Genomic DNA, 23,710 nt, shown 5'->3' with positions numbered 1-23,710 from the left:
CATGCCTCATGGGCCCGCCTCCCTCAAATCCATCCATTGCTATTCATCCCCTCCCTCCATGTCTGTGTCTCTCAGTGGTGCATGTTTTTGGCTGATGGTCCTGAGACGACCAAAGGTGTCATCAGCATCAACAATGACTCCAAAACCACAGCACAAAACAAAACGGCCACAAAGCTTAACATCCCTCCTCTCCTATTGTTTCCTCCTCCACACTCCCTCCATCCCCTTGTTCACCCCCCTCTTGCCTCTTCTCATTTGTCCCCTTTGCTGGTCGGCCTAGTTGTTGCAAATGGAGACTAAACAAAGAGACCTTGATGTGCCCTGACAATGTGAGGGATGAGCAGAATCTCTGCTGCTTCCCTGTGATCCCAGGCTCAATTTATGTCTCTCAGCATGATTAGTCGGATGATGACAAAGCATTTTATCTCAGCTCAGTGGGTCAGGTCCAGTAGCCGGTCCTATCTGAGAGAGAGAGTGGATTACACCAGCAGTAGCTTCAGTCTTGTGGTGACAGATCCTCTTGTGATACGTGCACGGTCGCACAATCCAGTGACAGGCCAGCTCTTTGTTTAATCAAATGAAATGCTCAGTATCAGGGGCTTAATCTGATCCGAAGGGCATGGAAATCTAAAATTTTACTCTGAAATATCGTAGCATTTACATTACAACCATGACAAACCATTACAGTTTTACCAAACAAAACCACAGAGACACAATGATAATAGCAGTTTTAATATTTAACTTTCTTACAATCAAAATCTACAAAAACATGCAAGCCGAACTACAAGTCACTTCACAGCATTTACAAGTTTGTTCCCTACTTTATTTCATTATTGACAAGCATCATTTGATTACATTACATCATGTCTAAGATCTTTTTTTTTTTTACACAAAAAGCTACACTAAACTTTAAATTGACTAAGGTAGCTTTTTTTAAACTATCTGAGTTGATCAGCTCCAGCTCTGTCAGTGTGAACTGAGAGATTTCAGTCCGGAAATGTCTTCCAGTCTAATCTCAGTCGACGTAGAAGTGACTTTCAATGTTGGAGTCGGGAGCTTCTTTGTTTTCCTGCTGAAAGATCAGAGCATTAACAAAGGTTGCAGCAATAGAATAGTTTCCAAGCTAGTTTATGTCAGAACCAACGTTTCAATGTCAAATAAAAGTATCTCTCATTTTTTAAACAATTAAATGCATGTACTACGTACACCTGTTCCTGAGAAAATTTGTTATGTAATGTCTGAAAAAGCCATGAATTGTCTTTAAGGAAAAAAAGGTTTTCAAACTTCATGATGTCTGTCTTTTTATACCTCAGCACGTCACAGTGAATCTGTCCACTCACATCAAATCGGAACAAAAGACAAGAGGAGACACTTAAAGCTGCCTGTTGATGTTTTTGAGACATGGACTTTCTGCTTATTGTCATTCTGGACTCACCATGTAAGTGGGATTTTTAAAAGACAGAGAACTGTCATCCCGACTGGTTTCACACTGTTGAGAAAAATAGAAACAGAATGCATTAAAAACGGAGCACATAACTCACAATGTATTATGTATATAATCACACAAGAGACAGTGAGAAAAAAAAACCAAAAAAAAAAACAACAACAACAACAACAAAACCCACCCCCCCCCCCAAAAAAAAAAAAAAAACACACACACACTCTTCACTGCCTGACATCTACTCTGACAGCAATACACCTATTAGATATTCCCTATCGGACCCTTGCCAGCACATTTTCAACATGTGGGTTATATAATTATTCATGTTGTCAAATATCGAAGAGTAAATATTGCATAACATTTTGACAAGCGTCTCCATGGCTACCTGTGGCTTCGAAGCAGCTGGTCGTGCAGGAGTGATGTCAGCGTCCTCTGTTTCTGAGGCATATGCTGGGTTCTCAAAAGCCTCCTAAAATGGCCACAAGGAAGAAAACGGTTTAAAGGAATATTGTACTGGTTGAGGAGCAGTCATTAAAACCTGCATTTCAGTTTTGTGACATTTATAAGATTTATTAGGTAATATCAGAAGGCCTTGAGTGATCGGACGAGGGAAACGTCTGCTGTGACTTTGACTAGACGGGTGTGAAACCAACCATGTTGTCAGCAGTTCTTCTGGGCTCATCTACAAATTTAACTTCTTCCATGTACAAGGGATTATTAATGTTGTCCTGAGGGATGAAGCACAAAATTAGCTGATTTGGATTAATACCACCTTTCTCCATTATGAATGAATTTTTTCTGAATGCATGGAACTTTATTTGATGAGAAATGTTGGTATTTTTTTTGTTTTACTTTTCTACCGTCCACAGGCCAGCAGTGATTTCTGTTTACTGACCTTGTTTGTTCCACCAGGAGCAGAGGTGGCTGTCACTTTGCTGCTGGAGGCGAGGTGTCCTTCGGTCACATATGCTGGGTTCTCAAAATTCTTCCTGTTTGTGTCCTCCATGGACACAAACATAGAGGGAACCTGACGTCAGACGCAAAGTGGACAAAGCAGCTAAGTAAACATATGAAGTTTAAGACCTGATCATTTGATGAAATGTCCTGATTTCAAAGGTTTTGTTACTGACTGCTTCTGAATTCTCTCCAGTTTCTCTGGCTTCCGCGTACGCTCCATTTCGAGCAAAGCCATTCCTGAAAATGACCAAAACACAAACAGCATGTATCATTCAGCTGTGACACATTGCTGTAAATAACATACATCTTCACTGCTGAACAGAAAACATATGCAGCCTAATAGTCTATTTATCAACATAACATAACTTTAACATAACATAAATTTCTGCAATAACATTAGAACGTTATTTTGCAGCAGCAGTTAGGTACTGGTCAGAAACTGTGGAAATAAACATTTTACAAATGACAAATTTATTGTAACTCATCTCACCTTAATTTTGCCAGGGTAGATGGCATACTGGGCTTACTGGGCATGGAGGGCAAGTTATTCCACATCATCTCGAACAGGTTTGACTTCTTCCTGGTGGCGTAGACCAGAGCGACTAGCAGAAGCACGACCAGCACTGTCACCCCGATGGCTATTCCAACTGAGGCGGAGGGGGCGGGGATCAGGGGAGGGGCAAAGTGTGGCTTATTAGCAATTAGATAATGTTTGTTGGTTACACTTTGAGCTTTCGCGCACAATTTGAAATGCGTGGCTATAAGATGAAACATACTTGAAGATGCAACCACGTCGAAGATGTTTGTCTGGCAGTAGTCTCCGTTCCATTCTGGAGGACATCTGTGAACCAAAATACAAACATCTAACAATACTGATCTCACTTCCTTGTGAAATTTAAAATAAAATAAAAAATACACTTTTTCTAAATCTCTTGTGATTGCCCAGGAAGCTCTGGGCTTGTGTTGTTTATGAGTTGTTTTCCACTTTCTGGTTGTAAAGACTCACACTTACTTGCATAAAGCCTTGTTGTCATCAAAATAGCAGGTGCCACCATTTTGACACTGACATGGAGGAGGCATGGTAGGCGGTGGATCGAACCCTGAAATATTTCATACAAACAATTATTTTAATTGGGAGAATTATTTATCCTGTTGTGTGGCAGGAACATACTCAGTGGGTTAAAGACAGGGATGTAATTTTAGTTTTTAAGATAAGATTGATTAATTACTGAGGCTTGGGCTTATCTTTCTCAGCTTTTTCCCTTTCCCTCTGTATCCACCATGATGAATAAAACTCTTTTTTTGTTGTCCAATGAATTTTTATTATATAGTCTGTTTACTAGACATTTCTGACTTCTATTACTTTTAATCAATCAAGAAAGAAAGGGGAAAAGTATAATCATGGGCAATTAATATTGCTGCAAAAAGAACAATTGATTTGTTTTTGACATTTCACAGGATTCATGGTGTTTTTATGATGCATCCACAGGAGAATAGTGTTTTCCTCTTACCGGCATCACACTCAGTGTTGCTGCCTGGAATGAAGCTGGTGCCCTCAGGGCAGGCACAGGTATAACCTTCTGGGCGCAGAAGGCACAGATGGCTGCAGGTTCCCTTGCATGGATTCTTCACTGCAGGAATAAGAAAAGTTGTTTTATTCTTTCATTTCAACAGTCTATGAGCATGTTTAATTTTTCAAAAGGTTGTAATGAAAAAAGAGAAACGCAGTAAGGATTGGATGGTGATGATGATGTGCATTGCTCCTCAAAGTGAGTACAGTTTGTGTACAGGTGTGCTGTACGTGAATGTGCAGCTTACTGGCTATGGAGTTGTATCTCTGCTGCTGGTACACAGAGACCTGGGACAGCCAGGGCCCAGCAGTCAACAGCTTGGTCTTCTGTCCACGGCCAAACTTGTCCTGCCTGAACACTTCACCTTTCTCCTGGGTGCTCCAGTAAACATGGTCCTCGAATACGCTCACACTGAAGGGGTTTCTCACATCTACACACCACAACAAGATATCAAGTGAAAAACTGAACTGCACCATCAACCATAAATTTTGGTAAGTCTCGAGACACTTCATTACCCGTTCACATTTCAAACAAGGTGCTAGTCTCTGCAAAAATACTTTGTCACCTCCTGATTTGATGACTGTCCTTCCCAATTCTCACCTATGTAGACAGCAGCTCTGCGCTCCTCTCCTGAAGGCAGAACAGACTCGATGCGGCTCTCCTTTGAGTCGGACCAGTAGATTCTGTCACTGTTGGTGAAGTCAACTGACAGGCCAGTGGGCCAACCAAGGCCGTCTGCCACAAGGACTTTCCTCTGCTGGCCATCCAACCAAGAGCACTCAATCTTGGCTGCATCCCCACGGTCTGCCCAGTACAACATCCTGCAGAGACACAGCACAGATTAGAGTGCTGCTCTCTGTGATGTGGCAGGCTATAGAGTAGGTCCTTCATTTAAGCCTCTCCAGAATGCTCCTTTATGTCTGCTCGTTTTCAAAATTATGCTTCATGAAAATGAATTTGCATGAGAAGAGAAACATTTAAAAATGTCAAGCATTTGTTTCACTTTTGGTTTTAATGTGGCAAAAGAAAAATGATCACAAATCCACACTGACCAAAACAAAGTCCTAAAAACTTGCTAAATGCTGTAATCTACGAAACGGTTCCTGAGCAGGTGTGGTGTGCCTCTCTGACTTACCCCAGTCGGGGGTTGACAGCCACAGCAGATGGGTGACCTAGCTCAGTCTTTACTAGGTGCTTCCTGTAGCGTCCGTCCAACAAAGCCACCTCTATCCTCTTCACTCTGGAGTCTGCCCAGTAAAGGTTTCTGAAATAAGAAAGAAATGCATAACTATTCACATTATGTGCTTTAATACAAGCAAACTACTTTAAGAAGCTACATTTCTAAAAGTAGCACTGTACTACACTGGAAAACCCTTTTACTGATAATGTTATTGGTTATTTTAATTTGCATTACATTCATGCAGATGGAAAATATCACTGATAAATATATGATATATAATATTCATTTATAAACTATGATTGAGGATGCTGCAAACATGGAACCGCACCTGCCCACCCAGTCCACAGCGATGCCGTCTGGTTGGGTGATGTATTTGATGCCAAGGTCAACGGCAGCACCAATGTTGTTGCTGCCGTCATCCACTGTAGGTATGTATGCTCTCTTAATGGCCCCTGGCACAGAGTCCTTCCGAGCCACAGTGAAGTACACCATACCTGAACAACAGTTAGCGTTGGTTACCACTGTCTCTGAAGGCCAGCCCTTTGTCTTTGTCTCTGTCATATCGTGTATTTATATGTGTGTGTCATACTGAGTCCAGTGCTGTTGTGGTCCCAGTCGTAGTCCAGAGCCATGATACGCTCCTGCTCTTGGAGGAAGTCATGGTAGGCCTCCGTCTGCAGGTTGAACCTCCGGACACGAATGTTCTCTGGCAAAAGCAGCAGGGGAGTCGCTCCTGAGAGAGACACACGCATTTACACATCAACTGCATTTGGCCTTTTCCTATATTCTTCCAACTGCACCAATTTGTAACTAATAGGAGAACTGATCAGAAACAGTTTACTGACAGGCTGGATTAAATCTGAGATTGGTTTCCAGTAATAAGTTGATCATGGAGGCCTTCTTCATTCTGACATGTTTTTTTTTTTTTTTTCTTGAAAAGTCTGGAAAGACTCCACAAACAACAAAGCTTTCAAAAGTTAGAAACACAAAGTAAATATGGGGTCTCTATTTAGGTGATGAAATGAATTAATCTTTTAACAGCAGGAGAAACTAGAACTTCCTAACCAAAAGTCTGTCCTCACCCTCAGCCTCACACATGTTGCCGTCACCCACTCTCCTGTATCCAGATGCACACTCACAGTCGTAGCCACCTTTTGTGTTCTTACAGACCTGAGGACAGGTACCGTACACCTCACACTCATTGATATCTGAAAGAGTAAAATTAACACCCTGGTTATATTTTCCCCGAAGCTCTGGTTTCATGGTTTCATCCACCCTTGTTCTTCGAGAAGTGTTTGTGGAGTGTGTACCTTGGCAGGTGTAGGTACTGTCTGGGTCGACTTTGTATCCAGGCCTGCAGGAGCAGATAAAGCCGGTGCCGTTCAGGTTGGTGCACAAGTGTTGGCAGAGTTTCTCCTCACAGTTGCGATCTTGGCCAAAATCTGGATCCAGACAACACAGAGCACTTCCTCTGACACATTTCAAACTGCTTATGCCTCGAGCTAGATTCAAGGACCACTTACATGAGTAGAAATATTCAATTACTGCCCATATTGTGGTTATTGCCTCAACAAATAAAAACAACCCGTAAGATGTTTCTTCCAACATAAAGTGCTACAGCCCCAATTAGAGCGCCGAAACACTAGAAGAGATTGGAATTCAGCTCAAAATGCATTTTAAGTAGATTGTGAAAACGTACCTTGTAATTCTGAGATATGACTCATTATTATGAGATCCCACAATTATGACATCCATATCCATCATCATTACGAGAAAATTATCTCAAAATGCAAGATTCATAGCAATTGCAAGAGTCATACTTCACAATTAGTGACAGTCGTAATTGAGTGGAAAATAGATGAATGGTCATAATTAGACAATATGGAAGTCAAAATTAGTAGAAAAGTCTGGTAAGTGCAACAAACTTCCATACATGACAGACTTTTTTTGTCTTTCTTCACATTGTATCTGATCATGATATTATTTAATATTATATTTTATAAACTTAAACATTTTCAAGATGCAGTTTTATGTCATTTTCAGACATTAGGAGAAAAAATAAGGTCAATTTATTGTTACCTAAAGGAACTGGTCTTTGTCAATATTTTAATGATCTGTTGTGTTACTCACTGCAGCCTAACTCATCCGTGCGGTCTCCACAGTTGTCATTGTGGTCACATACATATGGCAGAGCCACACAGTGTCCGTTGGTGCATTTAAACTCATCCAGTGTGCAGGGGGGCAGCGTGGGTTCACGGCCTGAGAAGGAAACGCAAATAAAAAACCATGAACTGACTGCGCACTAGATTAAACACCCACATGCACCCAAAAACACATACATGGGGATTCTCCCACAGAGTCAAATGCAGGCACATATTTATATACTAACATACTGTATAAAATCCAAAAAATTACTGATTCAACTTCAAGGTTTCTTTCCTTGAATCTTCAGACTCTTCTGTGAAAACAAAAGAAATTGGACAAACAAGCTGATGTCCACCTCTGCTTTGAGCCTAACTATGTAATCCCCTCTCAGAACAATTTTCTCTGATTGATGCTTAAGCTGATTGTGTAACAATGCCATAAAACAGACTATTTCCTTGTTCCTTGTATATTTTGTGCCCTGTGCAAACACGGATCTCATTTGAAAATTTCCCATTTCAGTGACCTGAGAGACAAAGGTTCAGGAGGCATTAGTGTTGTTGGGACTAATCCTCGGTGAATCCAGCAATTGATGATTAGTGGTGCATTTGTTGAATGCAAACCTATTATGAATGAATCTGATTATGGCCTTGTTTAAAAAAATGGTATGGGGGACCTTTGTAATATTAAAAAGACAGAAACAATGCTGCCCTTTAAAGCGTGTATATGGGAATATTTGCATTCTGCAGTTTCAATCCATCCCTTTTAATCAATTTGCGGCATTATCTTTTATTCCTTTAAAAATATTAATAATAAACACACTTCACGCCTTTACTTCTTCCCTGTACGTAGCAGCTTGTGTCTGTTGAAGTAATTGTAAATGTTTAGCTGTCTGTGCATTGGCCCTGTAGACTGACTTTAAGTGTACTGAGAGCTGAAGAGGATTCATATTCCTCGTATGTTTGGCCCAAAAAAGATTCAGATTGGGATGTGTGAGTCATACACAGTTCTTCGGCCTCGTCACTGCCGTCTCCACAGTCGTCCTTCTTGTTGCACGTCAGTCCAGCGTAGATGCAGTAGCCGTTAGCACAGCGGAACCTGGACGGCATCTCACAGGTGATGTTCACTGATAACACAAACGAAAATCTGAGCTGACACTACAATCCAACACAGCTAGTAACAGATCATTGTTCCCAGCAGGAGCAGGTGCAGAACTGCTATTGTTCGGAGGCTTATTTCTGCCTGAGACAGAGAGGCATATGAAAATCCTTTCATTAGTCAGGATAGTTTTTGGAAATTTTATGTGGTTATGAATGATTGTGGCAATGCAATAAAGACAGAAAACAATAAACAAAAGAACTCTCACAGCATAGAGTGAGCTGTTCGTCAGAGCGGTCGCCACAGTCGTCAACGCCATCACACACCCAGCCCTGGTTCACACACAGACGGTTCGCACACTGGAACTCGCTCTCAGGGCACCATCGGCCTCCTGGGAAGCGAGTAGCTGGCGGGGAAATTGAAGGTAAACTGTTTCATTTTCACTTTCTGCAAAATTTACATTTTTCCCCCACTTGTCTTCAGGTTAAAGTGTTCAGCTGGAACGAGCATTATGATATTTCCTGAGTAGTTTGGAAAAGAGAGCAGAGAAACATGGCTAAATTCAATTTCAGTCAAAGGAATAAAGGACAATTCAAAGACATCCTTGATGTTTTTTATTTTCAGGATGGTGTCCAGCCTCTGGGGTGCATCTCTAGTTAAATTTTTAGACAATTTCATAATTATATGACTTTATTCTTTTATTATTTTATTATTTAAGAACAAATCTACCTACGGATATAAATAAAGTAACCTAACCTAAGTTAACTTAACCAAATGCACACACACATAACCAACGAAGAGTGCACTAAAACACTTCAGGGAGAGGGCAGTTTGCCATTTGTTTTCATGTTGTTTACTTACGACAGCTGGCCTCGTCTGAAAGGTCCTGACAATCTTGCCGGCCATCACACTGGAGAGCAGCGGGGATACAGTGACCCGAGTCACATTGGAACAAACCCGGACGACACGTATGCAGCTCTGGAAGAGAGCCACAATGTTCACGTGTGTTTGTGTTGTTTATGAGAGAAGCCATTTGGAGGGAGTGAGTTTGTGTGCAGCACGCCGCTCACCGCAGTCTCGTTCATCTGAGTTGTCTCCACAGTCATTGTCATGGTCACACACCCAGTTTCCAGGGATGCACTGCGCGTCGTCACATTGAAACTCACTTTCAGAGCAAGGCCTTGGCTCTGCGGACGAGACCCGCCATCAAACCGTCAGATATACATTCAGCATGAGATCAGATTGTCACACGGGGACAGTGTGGCACATCTGCACTTGATATGACACTCACGGCAGTTCCTTTCATCTGAGCCGTCCCCACAGTCGTTGGTGCCATCACACTGCCAGCGGATGGGCACGCAGCGGTGGTTATCACATCGGAAATCTCCCAGTGGATCACAGGTCACCTCCTCTGTTAGAAGAACACAGACAGAATGAGGCAGATTAAAAGGTTTATTCAACAGGAGGTCAATGAACAAGCCCAGTGTGACTGCAGATTTAAAGCAGGAAGACTGAGACTGAACAATGAATTCAATCACTGCTTCACTTAATGAGGTTTTTATGGCACCACCGGCTAAAGTCCCAATTCTTACTAATAATGACTGAACTGTATCATTTATTTAAAAAATGTGTGCCCCTTGGAGTCTTTCCTGATGCCTCCACTTAGCTGTAGTGCTGCAGTGCTTACTCAGTATAACATCACTCTGTCAGCCTTAAACCTATTTGTCTTTACAGCTCCTCATTTAACAAAGTGTGTCCAAAACACAAATGGCAGAAATGTCAGCGTGTTCCCAGATACTAGTGCTCTACATATATCTTCACAAAATGTTCATGACCACTGACCGCAGCCTTCCTCGTCACTGTTATCGATGCAGTCGTTGGTGCCGTCGCAGCGGGCCCACTGAGGAATACAGCGGTAGTTCGTCTTGCAGGAGAATTCAGTGTCAGGGTCGCACTTGTAGTCTGGACCCACTGGATGCAGGAAGAGACAGAGAAAAGAGGGAAGAAGTGAGAACAGCAGGAACCCAACATCATTAATTCACTCAGGTTACTCTTGGGTCAGGACTAAGTCTGCACAGATTGGACATTATTATTGAGAGACAAATAAATCAATGTTCTGTAATCTGCAGAGTCGCAGTTTCAATTACTGTAGGATCCTGAACAGTATGCAGGATAATTTTAATTCATAAAAAAATGAATGAATTAATTATATTATTCCAAAAATACAAAGTAAACCATCTAGATAGTTTTTTTTATGAATTCATGAATAAACCAAGGAATTTGTCAAATAAATATATGGATAAAATTTCAGCTTTAAAAATGAATTTCCAAAAACAGGTTTAAACCATATACATATTCATTCATGAATAAGACCATTACAAAAACTATTTGAACAATTATTTTAAAAATGGAAATACAAATTCCCTCTTCAATTTCTATTTTCTGTTTCTTCTTATTACCTCATCAGTCCTTCACACCTCTCCATTTATCATCTCTTTGACACTGAGCTGTATCATCTTCTCAAATTGTCATCTCCTAATACGCCACTTACTGCAGATTTCGTGCGGTTCATCAGAGCCATCTCCACAGTCATCTTGTGCATCACACACGTAGCTGGATGGCAGGCAGCGTCCATTGGCACACTGGAACTCACTGGGACGACAGGTTTTCTGGGCGCAGGTCTCCGGGTCCTCGTCACTCCCATCTGAACAGTCATTTACTCCATCGCAGTGCCAGGACACAGGGATGCACATCTTGTTTTTGCACTGGAATTGGTTCGCCTGGCACTGGTGGTCACCTGCAGGAACAGAACAGTTTCAAGGTTTCATATTTAGCCTTTGGTGTGAGGGCCTTAAGACTGATTTATAATTTGTCAGTGTATTCACCCCAAAGAAAAAAGAAAAGTTAATGATCATACTGCAGAGAGCGGCATCCTCGTCTGAGCTGTCAGGGCAGTCCGAGTGGCCATCGCAGATGAACCCGGGGTAGGTGCAGTTACCATCTTGACACTGGAACTGGCCAATGGGGCAGTAACGGGGAGGGCAGGTCTGAGGTTCATCTGAGCCATCACTGCAGTCTGACTGGCCGTCACACTTCCACCAAATGGGAACACACCTAAAACAGAAAAGTTAGGTAAACATATTTATATAGACACACTGCATATATATAATAATTGCATTAAGCTTGTTTGATAACTGTTTTAAATTATATTATGCCATCTGGATGCATTTGATACTTTGTCAACATTTATCCTGCATTTCATATAATTCAGTTTGGTTTCTTAGTTTTGTAATATAAGCTTAAATTAGATTAAATGTCTGTTTTCACCAGCAATAAATCCAAAAGAAGTACAAAAAAATCCAAGATCTTGTTGATGTATTTCTGAGGAAGTCAAAATTTTTTAACTTTTATAAATATATTACAATGGAAATCAAAACCCGAAAAGATATTGTTGTATGTCTGCTTTGTGATCATTGTGAAACGCATGATTTTATAGGAAACTGACTTCTCATTGTCCCCGCAGCGGAACTGGGTGCTGGAGCAGTCAGCGACACACTGGATCTTGAAGCCCACAGAGAGAGCGATGAAGTGATCAGGACACTCGCAGGTAGCTTGCTGCCCACCAGGCGCGATCAGACACAGATGACTGCAGGTCAGGTGATGGGAGGAGCAGGGATTATCACCTGGGGGGAAATATCATTAACAGTAACATCCTGGTGAGTTCTTAGCTGTACTGTGTTGTGATAATAGTAGAATTGACCGATACACTTCTTGTGCACATACTTCGAGGCTGCCTGTAGGGGTGGTAGACACGAATGTCATATGGCCGATGTGTGTTGTTCCCCATGAGTGTGCGCTGCTCGCCAGTGTACTTGTGTGCCTTCTCTACAGTGTGTGTGTTCCAGTCTGTCCAGTAGACCCAGTCTTCAAACAGGGAGACAGCAAAGACATGAGGAAGAGTACCAGAGATGGCCCGGTGTCGGTTCTGGCCGTCCATGTCTGCAAAGCTGAAGAACCACACAGAGAACGTCGTCAGTGCATGCTGCACACTGTAACGTTATCCAGAGAGGTTTAGGCTTTAGGAGTATGGACTCATGTCTGAATCTTTTAACTCACTCCAGAAAGTTGAGGTGGGAATCAGCGAAGAAGATCTTGTTGGTGGTATAGTCTATGGTCAGAGCATTAGGCCACTCCAGCTTGGTTGTGATGATGGCGCTGACGTTGCTTCCATCCATGCCGACTCTGCCGATATATGCATCGTCACCCCAGTCAGTCCAGTACAACCATCTGGGAAAAAGAGAAAGGAAAATGTCAAATAAACAAACAAGCTGTCATTTCCCATTAATGTAACACTTAATGTTGTGTTTCTGGATCCATTTATTACAGTTTATACAGGTATTTCCAGTTCAACGATAAAGCTTTCCAGGAAAAACAATTCCAATGTTAACCATTCATAGTTGGCATATGAACGTGTGTGTTAGTACCCATATTTAGGGTTGACTGCCACAGATCGAGGTCGACTGATAATATAAGTGTTATTTCCCTCTGTGAAGTCCCCTGATAGGAGCTTCTTCTGGTAATGCCCATCCAGCTCCATCACATGAACTGAGCCCAGAGCGCCATCCGCCCAGTACAACTTCCTGCAGCGGAAACAAGCAGTTTCCATCAACAACCCTGCAGCCTCAATATTAAAGCTAAGCACTTAAATGCAAAAACATTTTTATCAGGAAAGCTCCTCACATACCTGCCAACCCAGTCCAGCGCCAGGCCTTCAGCTCCTGCTATGTTGTCATCTGCCAGAGTCTCCCTCTCAGTCCCGTCAATACGCATCCTTTCAATCTTTCCTGCCCCTGCATCCAGCCAATAAAGTCTCCTCTCACTGTGATCAAACTCTAATGACACCACATTGGACAGCCCTTGCAGGACTATACTCAGCTGGGACCCATCAGTGGTTAAATTGCGGATGTAGTAGCGGTTACTATACAGCAAATATGGGGCAATGCCGCTGTTCTGACGACAGGTGCGTCCATCTGCTTCGCGGATGTAGCCCGGGGCACATTTGCAGTGGTAGGAGCCGACAGAGTTCTCACAGATCTGGCTGCAGACGGAGGGCGTGCTGAGACACTCATTCAGGTCCTCACAAGCTTTGCCATCTGGCATCAGCTTGTAGCCCGGGTGGCAGGAGCAGTAGTAACCAGTGAGGGTGTCGGTGCAGAGCTGGGCACACTTGTGGACCAAAGGGTTGCTGCACTCATTGATTCCTGAAGAGAAGGAGGACAGAAGGGCAGGTAAGGCGACGGTCGAATATTCACCAGTAATATGAAGGTAAAAAAGTAACACAAAAGAAACAGAACCTTTTTTTTTTTTTTACAGCTTGGAGGATATATTTCAGTTCAGAAAATTTGTCCCCAGTTGCACACAAATTCAACAATGGTGAATTACTTCAATATGCATGCTGCTTTTGAAACCTTTTGTGTGTCTCCACTGAATAAAACATTAAAAGCTGCTCATTGGTAAACAGTATCTTTCTCACCACAGCCCTTCTCATCGCTGTTGTCTTGGCAGTCCTTCTGTCCGTTGCACACCTTGCTGACGTCGATACACTCGCCCGACTTGCACATGTACTGCTGGGGAGCGCAGGTGGGCTGGGGCGTGGTGCACAAGCTGTCGTCCTCATCTGAGCCGTCCAGACAGTCGCTTTCCCCATCGCAGGTGAAGGAGGCAGGGACGCAGGCTCCGTTACCGCAGGTGAACTCGTAGCTGCTGCATGTGTCGTAGGTACAGCCCAACTCATCACTGCCGTCTCCACAGTCATTCACACGGTCGCAGCTGGAGAGGAGGAGGGAAATCATTATTCAGTGACAGGAGGATTGATGTCTGGACCGGGGAAGAAATTACTTTAATTTATCCCACACAGTTCCTACTTACTGGTAGGGAATAAGGATGCAAAGCCCATTGGAGCAGGCGAACTCGTTCATATGGCACGTCCGATTGGGGCAGTTTTGGAGCTCATCAGCTGCATTAGCACAATCTTTCTCCCCATCACACACAAAAGTTGTGGGTATACAGCGTGGATGGCCAGGGTGCCAGGTGGGGCACGTAAACTGGTTGGAACTGCAGGTACGTTGTCCTGCAAGGGACGCAGACAATATGAGAGGGGTCAGTGGGGTCAACATCAACAGATAACACAAACAAATCACCAGCATTACCCTCACGTGTTGTAAAAAATGCATGCAAGCACTCTCTCACCACACTGTAGTTCAGGAGCCTCGTCGCTGCTGTCCCAGCAGTCATTGTTGCCATCACAGACCAGTGACTGAGGGATGCAGTTCCCGTTGGTACAGGTGAACTGGCTGGGGTTGCATGTCTTCACCTGGTCCTCTGCACAGGAACGCACAAATAGAAATCATGTTCAAGAGGTGCTGAGGGATTCAGTCTAAATATGTTAATAAAAAGACATCACAGTACACAATCCAAAATGTGGCTCTTTTAATAGCTGTATTTAAAGCACAATAAAACATACATTAAGGTGCAGGTGATCAGTGTCTGATGATCATCTAATGCTGAGCAGTAAACATCACAACTGAAATGGATACACTGCCCTCTACTGTACATCACTTAGTTCCTGTCATTTTCTGATCATGGAAACTTGTATTAATAATACTTTTTATTTTGTCCTGCATTGTTAAGATCACTACTAAAATTCTACACATACAGTATATGAATAGGGAAGCGAAGCCAAAATCTCAAGTCTGTGAATCTGCTATCTGAATGTTTTGAAAATGAAACTGAGAGCTCACCGCAGGAAGGAGGCTCATCTGTTCCATCACTGCAGTCTCTGTAGGAGTCACACACCCAGGAGTTAGGGATACACTTCCCTCCATCGCAACGGAACTGGTCTGGAGAGCACGTGCGACCAGCTGTAGCAGAGGGACACACAAATATTATGTTGTGGCTTTGGACTCAGCTGGTTTGGCATGAATTCAACATGATACCTTAACACTGACTCAAAGCAGTGCAGCAGTCATCTTACCACAGAAGAGCGGATTCTCATCACTGTTGTCTCCACAGTTGTTGTAGCCATCACACAGACTTTCAGGGTAGATGCAGATGTTGGTGTTGTCACATTTCACCTGTCCAGCAGGACATGTCCTGTCAGCTGGAGAGGGCCAAGGAGGACATAAGATATTAGTCACTGGGTTAGTGGCAGTTTTCCAATTCCTGATAATCATTTTATTATCCAACACAGGGTGAGATTTGAAAAGTGCTACTGGGGAACACAAGATAGCAATTGGAGCAGAGGAAACACTGTCAAGTCGAGACTTTTTTTTTTTTTTTTTTAGGAAATACATCATCCTCCACGTCAACGAATTTCTCAGTTGCTGAAATCAACATCTTTCTCAGTTCAGTCGTCACTCACGGCAGTTGATTTCGTCTGAGGTGGTGTTGTCTCTGCAGTCATTATGGCCGTCACAGACAAACGCTGCACTGATGCAGCGTCCGTTGGAGCAACTGAACTCGGTGGCCGGGTTGCAGGTGGGGAAGGGGCAGCTCCTTTCATCGCTGTTGTCCCCACAGTCGTCAGTGTAGTCACACACGTAGCTGAGCGGCACGCAGCGCCCGCTGTCACAGGTGAAGTCCATAGCTGAGCAGGTGTGGAAGGCTGGGAAGGACAGGGGGGAGCAGCAGGAGTTAAAGGCCATAGCAGAATGTGTGTCCCCTTCCAGAGGTGACATGGTGTTCCCATCTTTATTTAACAGGTCAGCTTAACGTTCATAAATCACACTCTACGCACATTTTAAATCACTTTAATCTCTTTGAAAGGACAACCACCCACTTCTCAAAGTCACTTCATTTCTTACCACACACTCTCTCCAGCTCATCTGAGTTGTCATGGCAGTCGTTGTCACCGTCGCATTTCCAGCGTGCTGAGATGCAGTTACCATTGAGACAGGTGAACTGCTCTGCCGGACAGCGTTTCCCTGTGTCTTGGATACAGTCTTTGCCATTGTTGGCCAAATACCATTGTCCCTGATGTGGACACTGACACTCTGGGCCTGAAGGACCTGTAGAAAAGATTAAGGCGATGGACTTAGTAGCAATGTGTGTTTTTTTATATTATTTATTCTCGGTTCCTTGTTCACAACCACCCACATTTTTACTCACCGGGAACACAGATGTGACTGCAGCCTCCGTTGAACTGCTGACAGGGGCTTGAGCAGTCCTCCTGCTTGGATGCAGAATAAACGTGGATGTCATTTGGTCGGTACTGCAGGTCCTGGGCCAGAACTGCAAAGCCAGAGCCGTCATCCTTTCCAGCCCTAAAGACAGCTCTCTCAGACCAGTCAGTCCAGAAAATATCCTGCTTGAAGACAGTCAAGGCGTACGGGTAAAGAACACCGTGGATGATCACTTGGCGGTTCTCACCAGTCAGAGTAGCTCGCTCTATCTTGTCTCTGAGGGAGAAGAAAGAAGCTGTTAATACATCGGAGTAGGATAAGCTGCTATAATCATAATATAGCATATAGAGAAGAATGAACATACAATGAGGCATCAGCCCAGTAAAGCATTCTCTCTTCAAAATCAATAGACAGGCCGTTGGGTATTGTCAGGCTGGTGTTGATGATCGGGGTCCGGAAGTTTCCACCAAGTGTGGATCTCTCAATCTTAGCTGGGCTGCCCCAGTCAGTCCAGTAGAGGTAACTAGAGAGAAAGAGTGAGAAACGTGTGCTCATTAATATAATTCATACCACAAAACCGTCTCCAAGTTGTAAAGATTTAGGCTCAAAACAAAAGGCAGTGACTTTTACCCATGGCAGGGGTCGACAACGATGCCTCTTGGGCGGTTTGCATGCGCAATGATGGAGCGATTCATCCCATCCACCCCAATGGACTGGACATTACGGCTATAGTAGTCAGTAAAGTAGAGACGCTTGTTGACCCAATCGTATGCCAGTCCCTCTGGATCATCCAGATCTGTGCAGCATAGCAGAGAGGACAGGATAAATGATGATAAAAGACAAAATCAATAATAAGATCCTGAAGGAAATGAAACAGAGAGCAGAGGGATGATTGACAATATCACCAAGAATAGAACCGCAATGCTAAACTCACTTGTTGCAATAATGACAGGCGGGCTGCTGACTGATGATGTAAGAATGTAGCCGATCCTGCTTCGACCGATCCCCATATACTGGGTGAAGAAAATTCGCTTCTCCTTGAAGTCATAATCCAACGCCATAAGGTTGTAGCCCAAGGTCACAGTTGGATAGGGAGTGCTGTGATCTGCAGGGTCCAACCTCAGGCTGTTCATCGTGTAGTCTGTGGTGAAAACGAGAAACTCGTCTAGTCCATAGCCACATGTTACTCCATTACTGAGGAGCGACCCATGTGCACAACCACATTTTGGTTTCTCCTGCCCTGGAATGGCAAAACAGAACTGCTGGCAACGGCCGTTATCTTCCTGACATGGGTTGAAGCCCACTTGGTTGGCAGATGTGGGCTGGATGTGAGAATCAAAGACGGTGACATCCATCACCCCATCAAGGTCCTGCCGAATGACCTGGCAACATTATGGGAAAATCATGACTTTGTTATTAGCGCCACAGGGAAAGAACACCAATAACAAGATTACCACACATACTTAACTGACTCTTACACTATTAAGTCTGTCACTCTTGTTGGATTGTACTTCATCTGAGCCAACTGTGATGATGCTACCAAACTATTATTGGTTTGTACATTTCCAGGGTTCATACATTCCAAGCAAATCCAGCACAAACTATCCTCGTATTCTCCATGTTGTTCATTCACCAGATAAAAATGTATTATTTATTTTTGTTAACTATTAGTACGGCAGCCAAACGTTTTTGCCTCTACTGCCAATTGCTAATCAGGGCTAATTAGGTTTCTGCATTCCTAAATTCCTAAATCATAACTTTTGACAAGTCAGATGGAAAAAACTGCAAAAATGTTTTTAGATAAAGTATATTTTATAAAATATAAATTAATACAATTTTTTTTTCCCACACACAGACATATATTATTTGTATTTTATTTTTCACAAAATAATCAGTTGTTTAAAATAAAAAAGGATTAGTTGCAACACCAATATGTAGTAAATGACATTATTTCTGACTGATAAATAATGCCATCGCATTTGTAGTTTGAATATAAATTGACCAATATGATAGTTTAGTTAATTTCTCTCAATCATATAGTTATTTCAATATAATGACACAAAATTATTTCCTTTTTATTTTTTTATTTTTAAAGCTGATTTAATTCTTACCTCTGGCTGGCCAGTATTGGCCGGGTCTTTGCTGGCCTGGAAAAGCTTCCCGAGCTTGTTGTCCACCCATAGCATGTAGTTTCCAAATATCGCCAGACCCGTTGGAGATGGATATCGGCTCCCATACCTGACAATCTGCCTCTGCGTGCCATCTATGGCCATGCGGGAGATCATGTCAAGAACATCATCTGTCCAATAGAGGAAGTCATTAGTGTAGTCGACAGTTAGGCCCCGAGGTGAAGCCAGGCTCTCCGATGCCAATACGGTGCGGTTGGTCCCGTCCAGCAGAGCCCGCTCAATCTTGGGGGTTTGGCCACCGTCGGTCCAAAAGAGGTAGCGAAGCTTGGGGCTGACAGCCAGGTCACGGGGCTGGTCCTGGGAGGACTTCAAGAGAATCATTCGGTAGGTAGTGTTGATCGCCAGCACCTCCAGGAAGGTCTCACTCTCAAAGGCATTGGTGAAGTATAAGTTCCCTGAGGAAATGAAAGGCAGTGTGGGAAAGAAGAGAACATCAGTGTAGCAGGGCTGCAGTGCTTAACAGGGTAATTTATAGGCTGATGGTTTAGCTGTGACTAAAGTCATCATGTTGCACCTAATACCACCTTAAAAATAGTGGATGGATGAAGTTGATTTTTCAGCAGCTTCATACCTGCAATCCAGTCTACAGCTAGACCCTGGATGCCTCTTCTTCCAACACCTGAGGTAATGACATTCCTGTAACCACCTCCATCAGTTTTGGCCTGGAAGATACCCCTGTATGAGGTGGAGGTGGAGTTGTCAGTCCAATATATAAAGCCAGATTCAATATGGAGATCCAACTTGATCTTAGCAGAGTAAGAAGCTGTAAAAGAGAGAGAGAGAGAGAGAAAAAATTTACTTGTAGTAAGTGAAAATTCAATATCTCTAGCTGATTTTTAAAGACAACAGCCTAAAGCAGAATACTATGAGTCCAACATACGTCCACCAACAGGCACCATAGCCTCAGAGTGGTCCGAACTGTTTATGTGGAAGCCACGAATGTGCTTTTGGATGGAAACAATGGCGAAGGACTCATATTGTTCACAGCGGGAGCCGTCTTGAGAGGGGAAAAAGCCTGATGTGCACGCACAGGACTTCTGATTGCCTGGTTTGGGCAGACAGATGTGGGGGCAGCCTCCATTGTTGGAACTGCAGGCATTAGTGGTCCCTGCAGAGTCTGAGGTGGCAGCGAGAAAGAGAGCAGTGAAGGTGAACATTACTGGGTTTTGTGAGACTGTATTGCTTTCATGCAAGAGGACAACCGGAGGACAACTTATCAACACTAAAATAAAAGAGATAGGTGTTAATGTGTATAACTTAATATCACAAAAAGGTATTGTTGTTGAATCTCATATTTGCAAATTCAATTGTATAAAACAGAAAACATAAAGTGAAAAATCATGATTACTGTGCCATCATTTATGACCTTTACCAGCTGAGCATTTTCGGGTATTTCCAATTTTTTTATTTATTCAGATTGTGTTGTTTGCCACTATGTGGTTTGCCACTATGCAAACCACACTTTGTGTCGAATTAAGTACTAATAAGGTCATAAAGTACATGACATATTTTTGAGAAATACCTATGAACACTGCAATGGCAAAGAGGCTTATCAACTCAAGATTTACTCGAAAGATGAAATAGATTTGGTGCTCGATCCTGCTGTGTGCTGTCTTTGAGGAGGAGGCTGAGCTCCTACTCACTCAATCCCTGCCAAGAGTTTCCTGGTGAATAATTAACAGCCTGGACGAAAACATTAAAAAGCCCAAGAACAGACAACTCTGGATTCATTTAAAAAACAGTCAATCCACATACTGTCTCTGGCATGCACTTTGATAGCATGCAGGCCGGACATGCCGCTCCTCATCACCACCATGTTGGCACCAGAGTCCTTGTCCACCCGTTCAATGACCTCATAGTCCAGATCGGTGTAATACAGGTGGTTCTGGTAGATGGTCAGTCCCCACGGATGTGACAGACTGCTGACCACTGTGACTCGGCTGACTCCATCCATGGTGCCACTTTCAATCTGGACAAAAAGGGAGTTGCGTCATCTTATTAGAGGGGTTATTGCTTGTTGTGCAATGTGACAGTTTGTTAAAACTAGCAGAAAGTAACTGATAAGCAAACCTAATACAGTAATAGTAAAATAAATTGTCAGTACATACCACCCCTGAGCCCGCCACACCCCAGTAAAGTTTACTGGCAGTGATATCAGCCGTGATGAAGCCGATGTTCGCGAGGTTACCCGTGTAGAGATTCCTGAGGTTTCCTCCATCCATGTCAGCGCTGGCAACCTTTGCAGGAGCTCCATTGTCTGACCCCCTGTCTGTCCAAAACAACTTCCTGAGGAGGGAGAATGTAAAAGGGAGAAACAACTGAAGACATAAAATATTATTTAAAAAAACTAAACAAAAAAAAAATCCTCTTGCTGGTGTTGATTTTTGGGTTGTATTCACATGATACACACACACACTAAAATCCTGCTGTGTTTCACAAATGTAACTTTTTAAATGTAGTACCATTGACTGTTTGTTACTGTGGGTGAGGTATTAATATCAATACAAATAACTGCCTCAGGTTTTTGTGGTTGCAGTTGGCGTATCTATATTAATATGAATTACTTTCAGTGCTTTTAGTGTTGTTGTTCCAATGCCAGCAAGTGCACACCAATTAACAAATAATGTTCACTGCCATTAAAAACACACAAGCAGTGATGAGTATCTGCCTTACCCTCGGGCTGGGTCTAGGGTTATTCCAACGGGCTGCCCTACTCCCTCTGGTTTACCGGTGGAGGTGATCAGAGTCTTCCTATAATGTTGGTTTCCATCCACTCGGATAACCTGAATGAAAATTTTCAGTGTATTTACTTGCACAGTAATGGATAAAAAGGCAGAGAAAACTGAGTGATAAACCACTGACAATGCAAAATATGACGCGCACATATCTAAGCGATGTTGAGCTCTACTTTTGTCTCAAAAGGTGTTTACCTCTATAGTTTTAACCGTGGGATTAGTGTAATACATTGCACGACTTATCCAGTCAAAAGCCAGACCCGACGGTGAGCCCATGACAGCAGCTGGAGCAAACTCAGACCTGTTGGTACCGCTGGTTTTTACTCGCCATATAGAACCCTGATGAATATGCACAGGTAGAAATCAGTATTTTACCATAAATTTCCATTAGATGTAGTGAAAATATTCAATTACAACAAGTCATTGTGTAAAACCAAGTCCTCTAAGTGTGCTATTCACACATTTAATCAAGAGCTGTTGTGTCACAGCAAATCCATCATTCAATTCAATATACTCACAGTGTTCTGCACCCAATAAACAAACTGTTCTTGGTCATCAAAGTCAATGTCCTGGCCCTGGCTGATGCCGGACACAGGGGTCATTGCATTGTTGGATGGGTCAGTGGGGTCCAGTGGAATTCCAAAAATCACAGAGTTTCTCACCACCATCAAGAAGGGAGTCTCATCTGGAAGAGGACAGCATGCACAAAATGAATATTCATCCACATTGTCTAAACTGTACATTCGGAGATTTCAGCATGTTTAAATCCTGGGAGAGGTTGCTGAAGAGAGAACTGTAAAAAAATAAAACTAAAAATAAATAAATAAATAAATAAAAACATTACCTTTGATACAGGTACGTCTATCAGCATCCAGCTTCCAGCCTGACTGACAGTGGCAGGTGTAATATCTGGGTCTCAGGCCTGACAGCAAGCACAGCTGACTGCACAGGTGCTCTCTGCATGGGTTGATGGCTAATATGAAACAACAAAGTCACCTTCAGTCAGATTTAATGTGACGGTTGACATATTATTTTATTATTCCTTCGGCATGTCTAACACTTCTCAACTTCATGACCCATTAATGTACTGAAGAAAACTATGCATGTAAGTACAAATAAGTATGCTGTTTTATCGGAAATTACCTGCTGGTTGCTTAACAGGATGGTCCATTATGATGCCCATGGGTTGGTAGATGCTGTTCATTAGAGTGGTGACGTTGCCACCGTGAAATTTGTTGGTGCTCATCACCTTGCTGGTGTAGCGCTCTGACCAGTAGACGGTGTCCTCGAACACAGTCATGCCATGTGGATGCTGGAGAACCTGGAGTGGGGTGAAGATGTTTTAGTATAAGCTCAAGGGCTCTTTTTCCAACTTGACTTACAGTATGTCCATTCATTTATAACCCTTCACATGTGGGGCCTCCCCAAGCTCTATGATATAGACCAAGAACATCCATTATACCATCTATTGTAGTTATTTTGACTTTGATATACTTCTTTCTATTTATTATGCTATAGGTTATGGGCAGCACAGCAGATTAGTGGTTAGTGCTGTTGTCCCACAACAAGAAGGTGAGCTGGGATTTGCTCCAGCCCGCCCACAACCCGGAAACAGATAAGCAGTAAAAGGTGAATGAATGAATGATTGTTATAAATTATGATTTTTCACCTTTATTCTTAAATAAAAATATCAAATCAAACCTACCATGTCACTTGCCATGACCTGATAGCGGTTGTTGCCATCATAGTCACAGTAGTCGATATACTTAAGGTAGGCATCAGCGAAGTACACCCTCCGTGTGGTGTAGTCCAGGGCCAGCCCGTTGGGCCAGTATAGCTTAGTGCTGACAATGACTTTTCTCAGGGCTCCATCCATGTTAGCCCGCTCGATCCTCGGGTTCTGGCCCCAGTCTGACCAGAACATCAGGTTGGTGCTAAGCGGGAAGAGAGTTTTTAAAATTGGATATGCAGGAGCTCTAATGGGTTGAAAGTTTTATAAAGACTTTATAAAGAATAGCGGTTACTAGTTGCGGGGGTCCAGAACCAGTCCACGGGGGCTGGTAATGTTCTTGGAGAGGAGGACTTTGCGGAATCGACCATCCAGAGTGGAAACCTCAATGTTCTCCATGACTGAGTCGGTCCAGTAAAGGTTCCGGCCCACCCAGTCCACAGCTATGCTCTCTGGGACCATGAGACCAGTAGAGAAAACCTAGATTA

At 43.1% G+C, this 23,710-nt stretch overlaps 1 protein-coding gene across 1 annotated transcript in view; it reads right to left on the bottom strand.

Annotated features, from left to right (window-relative positions):
* Window positions 1–1,015: 1,015 nt before the first annotated feature.
* The window catches only part of lrp2b (low density lipoprotein receptor-related protein 2b), a 34,001-nt gene continuing 11,306 nt past the window's right edge, over window positions 1,016–23,710 (bottom strand). Inside the window, 53 exon segments of the mRNA XM_029528381.1 lie at window positions 1,016–1,072; window positions 1,436–1,489; window positions 1,809–1,910; window positions 2,095–2,169; window positions 2,337–2,468; window positions 2,572–2,635; window positions 2,889–3,045; window positions 3,910–4,029; window positions 4,217–4,399; window positions 4,570–4,790; window positions 5,105–5,233; window positions 5,478–5,643; window positions 5,739–5,882; window positions 6,232–6,357; window positions 6,460–6,591; window positions 7,280–7,408; window positions 8,295–8,417; window positions 8,658–8,795; window positions 9,251–9,367; window positions 9,460–9,576; window positions 9,681–9,800; window positions 10,232–10,360; window positions 10,941–11,186; window positions 11,307–11,503; window positions 11,895–12,072; window positions 12,173–12,396; window positions 12,506–12,676; window positions 12,874–13,029; window positions 13,134–13,650; window positions 13,923–14,218; window positions 14,318–14,519; window positions 14,639–14,770; window positions 15,190–15,309; window positions 15,423–15,548; window positions 15,810–16,052; window positions 16,252–16,455; window positions 16,556–16,845; window positions 16,934–17,092; window positions 17,200–17,365; window positions 17,504–17,951; window positions 18,681–19,153; window positions 19,330–19,521; window positions 19,639–19,875; window positions 20,514–20,643; window positions 20,686–20,771; window positions 20,836–21,044; window positions 21,432–21,541; window positions 21,689–21,832; window positions 22,012–22,178; window positions 22,338–22,466; window positions 22,637–22,814; window positions 23,199–23,427; window positions 23,518–23,702. Of these exon segments, the coding sequence (XP_029384241.1) occupies window positions 1,016–1,072; window positions 1,436–1,489; window positions 1,809–1,910; window positions 2,095–2,169; window positions 2,337–2,468; window positions 2,572–2,635; window positions 2,889–3,045; window positions 3,910–4,029; window positions 4,217–4,399; window positions 4,570–4,790; window positions 5,105–5,233; window positions 5,478–5,643; window positions 5,739–5,882; window positions 6,232–6,357; window positions 6,460–6,591; window positions 7,280–7,408; window positions 8,295–8,417; window positions 8,658–8,795; window positions 9,251–9,367; window positions 9,460–9,576; window positions 9,681–9,800; window positions 10,232–10,360; window positions 10,941–11,186; window positions 11,307–11,503; window positions 11,895–12,072; window positions 12,173–12,396; window positions 12,506–12,676; window positions 12,874–13,029; window positions 13,134–13,650; window positions 13,923–14,218; window positions 14,318–14,519; window positions 14,639–14,770; window positions 15,190–15,309; window positions 15,423–15,548; window positions 15,810–16,052; window positions 16,252–16,455; window positions 16,556–16,845; window positions 16,934–17,092; window positions 17,200–17,365; window positions 17,504–17,951; window positions 18,681–19,153; window positions 19,330–19,521; window positions 19,639–19,875; window positions 20,514–20,643; window positions 20,686–20,771; window positions 20,836–21,044; window positions 21,432–21,541; window positions 21,689–21,832; window positions 22,012–22,178; window positions 22,338–22,466; window positions 22,637–22,814; window positions 23,199–23,427; window positions 23,518–23,702 (9,279 nt within the window).

Source organism: Echeneis naucrates, chromosome 19 (genome assembly GCF_900963305.1).
Source record: "Echeneis naucrates chromosome 19, fEcheNa1.1, whole genome shotgun sequence".
In the NCBI taxonomy this organism is placed as follows: domain Eukaryota; kingdom Metazoa; phylum Chordata; class Actinopteri; order Carangiformes; family Echeneidae; genus Echeneis; species Echeneis naucrates.
The sequence above is the reverse complement of the archived record's forward strand: the minus strand, read 5'-3'. Positions and strand labels throughout refer to the sequence as shown.